Source organism: Myotis brandtii, unplaced genomic scaffold (assembly GCF_000412655.1).
Source record: "Myotis brandtii unplaced genomic scaffold, ASM41265v1 scaffold217, whole genome shotgun sequence".
NCBI classification, from domain to species: Eukaryota; Metazoa; Chordata; class Mammalia; order Chiroptera; family Vespertilionidae; genus Myotis; species Myotis brandtii.
In genome coordinates, this window is record NW_005358137.1 from 1,726,069 (window position 1) to 1,735,369 (window position 9,301).

Here is a 9,301-nt window from a genome sequence, read left to right on the forward strand (position 1 = left end):
AAACATATATATATTTTAAAAAGAATGTTTCTCTAAAGGAACATACTCTTTATGGTCATACTCTTTCTGAACAGAGTCTTCCTATGATAGCTCTATACTTCTTGAAGGTAGCCTTGTTAAAAAGCAGTCTTTCAATACTTTCTTATGTTCCCATTTGCAGGATGCCAAATTCCAGTGCCTATGGTTGCCTTCCCAAGATCTTTACACATATTCATCTGATGAGTCTTGTTTTTTTTTTTAAATAAGGCAAATCAATAAATCATTGTAGATTTTGAATTAAAGATAGAAAATATTTTATATTTTTTGTTATTCATTTAACTAAATATGTTGAGTATCCTTTGGGTACCAAGCTCTGTTCCTTGGGCTGGGAATACAGTAGTGAACAAAACAAGTGATGTACCTGCTCTTAAGCAACTTCTAATCCAGTAGAGTGATGATCAATGAAGAAGTAAATGAATAAATAAGATAATTTAAACTAATCTTAAGTGCTGTAGGGGGAAACATGTGAAAAAGCCTCCTAGACTAATGAGGAGTTCTCACACATGGAAATAAACTGAGTGCATTACATGTGTTATGCTCTTACTTTCACTGTGGATTGGGTTACTTTCAAGGGATCTAATTGTCTTGTTAGGTGAAGCCCAGCATCATTCATACCTCATGGAAGTGGCTGTTACTTGGGCTTTTGGCTTGGTGAGAACATCTCAGTCTATATGAGGGTTCCTCAACCTTAATGAGGACCCTCTTTGTTCAGGTTGCTGATAGTTGAGTGTTCTTGAGGGACCAAGGGAGGCCCTGAGAAGCTGGGGGAGTTGTTGACCATCCAGTAACCTTTCTGTACCATCTTGTTGCATCAGTGCACCCACATCCTCAATGCCAGGGAAATTGCTTGCATTCTCTGTCTGAGGCCTTTTGGTGGTGAGCAGTCGGGTATCCATCCATTGCAGAGTCTATGAAGAAGAAGATGGGGTGATAGGATGAAATGTGAAGAGTGAAATATGGGGACACTTTGTTAGTTTGTGTGATTCCAGTACTGAAGGATGCAAAGGAATGAGCTTTATGAAGATCTATGTGTGGAGGCAACATACTAGATGCTTCCCAACTGGGGAACACATTTGGGAGTTCGAGGAATGGAAAAAAGTCACTGGCTAGAGCAAGCATGTCAAACTCGAAGGCTAACATGGGCCAAATAAACAAGGTTTAAGTCTATGTGGGCTGCAAAAAAACAAAAGCTTCAATTTTCATAGAAATGTAGGTTTATTTCGATAGAGACATGCTGAATACAAAGGGCTGAAATAAATGAGTAATCATTAACATAAAATAATAGAACATTTTAATAAAAATTAATATTTTTTCTTGAACATTAACTTACCAGACACTGAATAACTGCACAAATTAATAAGTGTAATGCAAATCAACCTATTTTTCTTGTTCTCTGAAAGCGAAATATTTCCTGTTGTGCACACCAAACTAGTCAGTACAAGACTAATGACATGGCAATCAGCTGCTAAAATATTCACTGCTAGTATTAGTGGAGAGAAATGGTGCGCCTTCGGGTAAGGGAAATGAATGCAACACGATTATAGTAATCAGTCATTAGCGAACGTTGTAGTTCGTTATTAATAATTATTTATAACAGGATATTGTAAAAATTAAGTTATGAAATTTTTATTAAAACTTTTCTTACGTACCATTATATGGCTGGGCTGCAAAAACATTCATTGCGGGCCACGAGTTTGACATGCTTGTTCTAGCTGGTCTGTAAATACTGAGCCTGCACAGCTCTGATCTTCTTGACCCCAGTCTCCTGCAGGGATCAGCCTGTGGGGGAGGTGCCCAAGCCCATGCAGATGGATGGAAATACTATTTTGTTTTTGTTTTGTTTTGTTTTATAAGGGGTTAAAAGTAGTTTTTACATTTCTTTCATTTCTGAAGTTTTTGTGTGTGTGTGAATTCTGATAATTGTATAGGTTATTGTCATAAATGGAAATTTTTTCTTTTCAGATAATATGGATGCAAGTGAACTCAAGCAGTTTTTTGAGACCAACTATTCTCAGATATACTTCATCTTCTATGAAAATTTTATAACACTGGAAAATAGTTTAAAATTAAAAGGTAAGCATTTCTACAAGTTTTTTTAATGTTCAGGTTTTCTTACATCTCAGACTCAGACTGCTGAAAGCTGCACCCATCCTCTTACCTCCCAAACCTGGCTCCCCTGACCCTATCCCTAACCCTCCAGGGTCCCACTGCTGTAATGACAGCTCATGAACTAGACTCAACATCCTGAACACATCTTTGACTTCTCACTCTTGCATCCCTTTTCCTTATATCCATGAAGTGCCTGTGGGACACCCAGGTATAGGTTCTTGCTGGGCAGTAAAAACGCAGGGACTGGAGCTTGGGAAGGAGAGGTACGACCATGCTGTTGTAGAGAAAGAATGGCAGTCAGGGATTTGGGGTAATTTCTTCTTTTATCGGGCAAAGAGGAAAGATAAAGGAGTAGTGGGTGAGGGGAGGGGTGCCAGGAAAGTTTTTTTTTGTCACAGATGCCCAGAGAAGAGATGCAAAAAGGTGAGTAGCAGCAGGACTAGGAAATGATAGCACAGCGAAGAGGCTGTCACTGACTAGTGACAGAAAAGTTCTAGCAGAATAGTGGGAGCAGAATCCGAACAGAGAAATGGAGTAGCTGGGTGGTGAGACCATGAAGGCTACAGGTGAGAATACCGCTTTTGATGAAGACAGAGGATCATATCTCAGGAATAGCTTGGTCATGGGGAGGTTTTAAAGGATGCATTTGCTTGTTTGCAGGCTGAGGAAAGGGAGATACCGGGGGGTGCGAGGTAATGGGGGAAGTGGGTTGAGACAGGGGCAGGTATAAAGAGGACATGGAGAGGAGTGTATAGATGCCCTGATTGCTTCTGTAAAACCAGAGGCAAATGTCAAGCATGGAGGGGAAGGAATTTGGGGCGAGGCACTGTGGTGGTCCCTGACATATAGCAGATGGCTCAGACTCTTACAGAATGCTCCAGGCTCTAGTGGGTCATCAGACATGGGCATGTGCCCAGATACCAAGTATTTGTTTTTGTTTTTCAATGAATTGCTCTGTTCCCCGCCCCCCCCTGTGATTTATAAACTGATATAAATCTTGAACTTAAAATTATTTTTTCCTCAAATTGGTAGATATTTCAAATATGAAATAATCTAGTTTTCTAGTTTTGCTCCACTTCACTTTCTTTTCATCGGTGTGTGGAGGAGAATAGTGTAATATTATGTGCAATCAAAATAGCAAAGGAAAAAATTAAAATTTCATATCTTAAAAATAAACACCCTACAACCTAATAACCCCATTATAAAGGGTCCTTCTTCCCTCCCTACTCCCCCTTTTGCTTTCTCTATCTTTTTAGAGAAATATAGCTGTTCAACAATGTATCAGTTAGTTTGTGCTGCATAGCAAGCCATCCCTAAATCGAGTGCCATAACATAGCAGCTAGTCATTTACCTACAATTTTCTGGGTCTGTTGGACAGTTCTTCTGGTTTAGGCTAGCTCATGCCTCTGATATCAGCTTATGGTTGGCAAGCTATTGACCATGTTGCCTTAGTTCTCCTGAATGTGGCCCCTCTTCTCCAGCTACAGGCTGTCTTGGGCTTCTTTAGATGGTGGTCTTAGGGTTCCCAGCTCAGGAAGTGTTTTCAAGTTTGTGCTTGCCTCACATTTGCTAATATCTATCTGACATTGGCTAGAGCAAGTCACATGGAGAAATAGACATTTTTTGATGGGAAGAGAAAAACTCTCCATTTTTAAGGTCTACTGCAAAGAATCATAGCAAAGAACCAATAAAAACAGGGTGAGGTTTTGAAGTTTCTTGCTTTTAGTACAATCCGTGTTTTTTTACTCGAGTGTAGGAAAAAAGTTGTATCAAAACAAAAGAATCAAGGAAAGTGTTTACTAGGAATAATGAACTCATCTTGTGATAACTTCAGCCTTCCAGTTATTCAGGCCAGATCCTGAGTTATTGCCTCTGTCTTCAAAATATATCAGGATCCTTGGCCTCTTCTCCCCTTTCTTTCAGACACAAGGGCCCTCTTCCAATCGCCTTTCTTCCTCACCATTCCAAACCGGCTCAGCCATAGGACCTTGCATTGTCCAATCCCTCTATTTGGAAAATACTTCCCCTCAATTTTTTACCCCCAAATGTTCATGTGGCTTGCTCCTTACCTCTTTCATAGCTTTACTCAGATGCACCTTATCAGCAAGGTGTTCCCTGACTTAACTAGTCAAAATTGCATACCACCTTTTTTGGCACTCCCCATCTGCCTTTCTTATTGGTTGTCTTACTTATTCATACGATTCCTTAGGGGTGTTCTTTTTTGTTCACTTCTGTATCCTCAGTTCCTGGAATAGTCCCTGACATAGAGACATTCTTTAGTATTCATTCAATGAGTAAATGATGTTACTTAATAGAGCTGTGGGGCCCTAGTTGGTTTGGCTCAGTGGATAGAGCGTCGGCCTGCAGACCTAAAGATCCCGGGTTCAATTCCGGTCAAGGGCACGTACCTTGGTTGCAGGCTCCTCCCTGGCCCGGGCCCTGGTCGGGGCTCATGCAGGAGGCAACCAGTCAATGTGTTTCTCTCACATTGATATTTCTCTCTGTCTTTCCCTCTCTCTAAAAATCAATGGAAAAATATCCTCGGGTGAGGATTTAAAAAAAGCAAACAAAAACATAGAACTGTGGGGATTCAGTTAGATCAGGGTTCCACAACGTACAGCTGCTGCTTGTTTTTATAAATCAAGATTTATTGGACACAGCCATACCCATTCATTTATGTATTGTCTATGGCTGCTTTTGCATTATAACAGCAGAGTGAGTGGTTGCAAGAGAGGCCTGAAAAGCCTAAACTATTTATTATCAGGACCTTTACAGAAAAAGTTAGATGGTGTATGCTAAGCAGTTAGCACAGTGCTTGGTGCATAGGTTGGACAATAAATGCTAACTACTGCTGTAGTTGTTATGATTTTTATTATTGTTATTATCAAAAGGACAGTGTGCAGTTGCTTAAAGAGATATATGAGTTTTTATAGTTATTACTGCTCTATGCCTGTTCATATCACAAAATTAGAAGTATTTCTTTGTTTTTTTTACTGTGCATTCTATCATAATTTGACCTCATAAGTAACTAACTGAGAAATGAATAAATTACCTGTCCAGGGTTGATAACAACTGGGAAAACATGGAAGCTGTGTTTAAGGATCAGCTTTGCTAGAAGTGGGCCCAGGCCGTCTGGCTTGGTGGTCCATCTGCATTCCTAACACGGGCACTACTTCCTGGCATTATTTGAAAAAGTAAATGTATGTTGATGCTTAAATGTTTTAAGATACCTTTTAAAATGTTTTTAATATCCTAAAATGTACACATTGTCATGATAACTAATTTTTTAATATATTCCAGGGAATAATAAGTCACAAAGGGAGGAGCTGGACTCTATTCTCTTTCTTTTTGAAGTAAGTATTTGTTAATTCATTTAGCTTTTAAGATTCTTGTAGAAAATATGTTATTTTAGATCTTCAGTTTCGCTTGAAGACAAATAAAATTGTTGGACATGTATCCCCTCCCTCCCTCCTTCCCTCTCTCCCTCCCCACCCTTCCTTCCTCCCTCCCTTCCTTCCACTTTTACAAACAATGCTGCAAAGAATGTTCTTGTGATTTTTTTCTTTTTGCAAACATGTGGGAGAATTTTTCTGTGTGGTTACCTAGACATGAAATTATTAGATGGAAATGTATGCACATTTTAAATAGTGATATTGCCAAATTGCTTTTTAAAAAGGTCATATAAACTTATATGTAAACTTATATGTAAGTCTTATGTAAATTTCCTAACCAACACTGGAGATGATTTGTCTTTTTCATATATGCAAATTGACATGTAAAAACACACTGTTTTCTGACTACTAGTGAGGTAGCAATCTTTGTATGTGTCTCTGTGCCCATGTGTGTCCATCATATATTCTCTTCAAAGTTGAAGCAGCATTTGGGTTTGATTTTTGATCTCACATGCTTTTTTGTCCAAATGTGTTAGACAAGTGGCCAGATTATTGATACTTTGAGAACTATACCAGAACCAAATTATACCAAAGTATAGGTTCTGCAGGTTAATTGTTGATTATCTAGAAGTTATTCAGGATTTGAAGATACTTGTGCTTAGGTTAGAGTGTGTTTGCTGCAGAGTTGGCTGGAGAGGGAGGCCAGTGGAGGAAGGCTCTCCATGGACTTTCTGGGTTTGTGGACTAAAACAGAGATGGAAATCTCCAGCCCGGGGCTTGGCTCCAGCTCATGGCTGTTGCTCAAAACTGTGGCTCCCCTTTCTCTCCTTTGAGGGCTGTACTCATTCCTCAGAGTAACAGACATTCATTCACCTCATATTCGGTGGTTATTGTGTTTCCTGTGGCAAACCTTCTGTGAATGAAATCTGTGCAGAGTCGTAAGATGTGCAAGGCAGTTCAGGGGTGGCAGCTCCAACTTTATTTTAAAGTTGCTCCGTTTATATTATTTCTTCTACAGCTTAAAATATGTATCTACTGACTACCATTTGTTTAATTAATATAAATTATTTTATTTATGTAATAGCTGATGTATTTACTAAAGAATTTATAACATGCACATTTGAAGCATAATGATCAAGCCCATACTTTTGAGCCCCTCACCTCCCCCAGTTTAGATGCTCTTCCTTGATCCCATCCTTTCTTTCCCCTAAAGGCAACCACTCCCATGCATTTTTTCATTTCCTTTCTTTTTAAAGAATGATTTTACCACAAGAATTTGTATCCCTAAATGATGCATCGTGTAGTTTTGTTTGATTTTGAGTGTGATAAAATGGTCTCATATAGTACACAATCATCTTTGGCTTGCCTTTTACATTCAACATTATTTCTAAGATATTAGAAAGAAGGCAAGCCCCCAAACCAGGGGTCCTGGCAGAACACAAAGGAGCCAGACAGCAAGGCAAATATCCTCACTCCTGCAGGAGGGTGTGCAGCCAACACAGGGTCTGGTAGACACGCACACTGAGCGGGCAGTCTCCTGGGAGGGAGCGGGGGTGGAGGTGGGGGGGCTGGAGGGATTATCCCTGACTCACGCCATTGTCTCTCACTCTTTATTGGTTAGAGTTTAGGCTCACATTCTTGCGCAATTGGTTAATATAAAGGAAAAAGGGAGGGGTTGATCTTTGCTGTTTCAAAATGGCGGCTGCCTAAACTCTCTTGATAGAAAAGATTACTTGTTTATTCTCACAAAGATTTATTCATGTTTCTGAATTTAGTTCTAGTTCATTCATTCCATTCCCACTGGATTAAATAAATATATAGGATTTTTTAATTCCAACATTTTGTCTATTTTTTGTTTTGTTTTCTTGGTAGATAGAATGTCGGTGAATAATGCCAAGCTTGCTGGTTAGTTTGTCTTACTGCACTGGCTCTCTAGTACATTGGTAAATAGACATGATAAAGGTGGTCATTCTGTTTCTGATTTAAAGAGAGTTTCATTAACATTTCATCATTAAGAATAATGTTTTCTGTAAATTTTTGGTTAGGTACTTTGTCAGATTAAGGACATTTGTTTCTATTCCTAGTTTGGTAAGATTTATAAAAAAATCATAGATGGGTTTTGAAGTTTTTGAATGTTTTTTCCCTGCATTGTTGTGATAACATATGATGATTTCTTCATAAATATTAATGTGATTAATATAGTTCAGAATTTTTGGGAGGCTGATATTTTGTTTGCATTTTTAGATCTATGTTCACAACTGAGGTTGGCTTAAACTCTCCCTTCCGCATACTGTTTATGAATGATCCTGTGGTAAAGGTTATAGCATTGTGAAACATTTCTTCTTGTTTTTAAATCCTCACCCAAGGATATTTTTTCCATTGATTTCTAGAGAGAGAGAGTGGAAGGGAGGGAGGCGAGATTGAGAGAGAGAAAGAGAGAGAGAGAGAGGGAGAGAGAAAGAGAGAAACATCACTCAGACAGACACATTGATTGGTTGCCTCCCACACATGCCCCAACCAGGGCGGGGATCAACCTGAAACCTAGGTGCGTTCCCTTGACTAGGAATTGAACCTGTGACCTTTGGTGCATGGGGGTTGGGGAGCTCCCCCCAGGATGCTCTAACCACTGAAGAACTGGCCAGGGCCATTTCTTCTTTTTTTGTTCTGTAAAATAGTTTGTATATAATTGCAATGGTCTGTTTCTGGAGTGTTTTTAGTCTTTTCTAGAAAAGCCATGTGAAACTGGTGCATTTTGTTGTTGTTGTTGTTTTAATGGAAATACTTTAACCACTCATTTTAGGATTATTTTAGTATTCTAGTTTTTTATTTTTTTTTTGATTCAGGTTTGATAAATTATGTATTTTTCTAAGAATTTGTTCTTACCGAAGTTTCCAGTTCTTTGCATGACCCTTCTTTTAGGGGTCATAATCTCTTCAGTTTGATCTACTCTAGATTAATCTTCAATGTCTTCAAACAGTTGTTATTGATAGTAGACACATTATTAGTAGTAGTAGTACCAGTAGCAGTAGCAGTAAAAGTATTCGTGTTACACTTTACAGGTGTAATTTTATTATATCCTCTAGTTGCCATTGTAACAGTTTTAAACTCTGCTCTCAGTTCAGTTGTTCCTTTAATGCCTTTTCTCTCTGGCTTCTCTTACAGTCTTTTTCTTAATCTTTGGTGTTCTGCAGTTTTACCACAAAATGTCTAGATGAAGATTTCTTATTTTGCTTGGTACATATATGCTTCCTGTATTTCTGAACTTATTTTGCTATATGCTTCCTGTATTTCTGAATTTAAGTCTTTTGTAATTTCTGTAAAATTCTCAGCTACTGTATTCTCGTATTCTCACTCTTTTCTATTCTTTCTGGCCATATTTTCTAGGATTCTTATTTAAAACTAGTGGCTAGGTGCACGAAATTCGTGCATGGGGGAGGGGATGTTCCTCAGCCCGGCCTGCACCCTCTCCAATCTGGGACCCCTTGAAGGATGTCTTACTGCCGGTTTACAGGGATTGGGCCTAAACCGGCAGTTGGACATCCCTCTCGCAATCCGGAACTGCTGGCTCCTAACTGCTCACCTGCCTGCCTGCCTGCCTGATTGCCCCTAACTACTCTGCCTGCTGGCCTGCTTGCCCCCACCTTCCCTCCCTACTGGCCTGCTCACCCCCAACTGCCCCCCTGCTGGCCTGCTTACTCCATACTGCCCCCTGCTGTCCTGATCACCTCCAACTGACCCCCACTGATGGCCTGCTTGCCCCC

General features: G+C 39.5%; 1 protein-coding gene across 3 annotated transcripts in view; it reads left to right on the top strand.

The window, feature by feature from the left end:
* Positions 1 to 1,996: 1,996 nt before the first annotated feature.
* Positions 1,997 to 9,301, top strand: part of RALGAPA2 (Ral GTPase activating protein, alpha subunit 2 (catalytic)) — a 274,630-nt gene continuing 267,325 nt past the window's right edge. For all 3 annotated transcript variants that reach the window (XM_005865977.2, XM_014539482.1, XM_014539483.1), the window contains exons 1-2: positions 1,997 to 2,112; positions 5,449 to 5,501. In XM_005865977.2, coding sequence (XP_005866039.1) covers positions 2,007 to 2,112; positions 5,449 to 5,501 — 159 coding nt within the window. In that variant the 5' untranslated portion in view covers positions 1,997 to 2,006. The remainder of the gene's footprint in view (positions 2,113 to 5,448; positions 5,502 to 9,301) is intronic.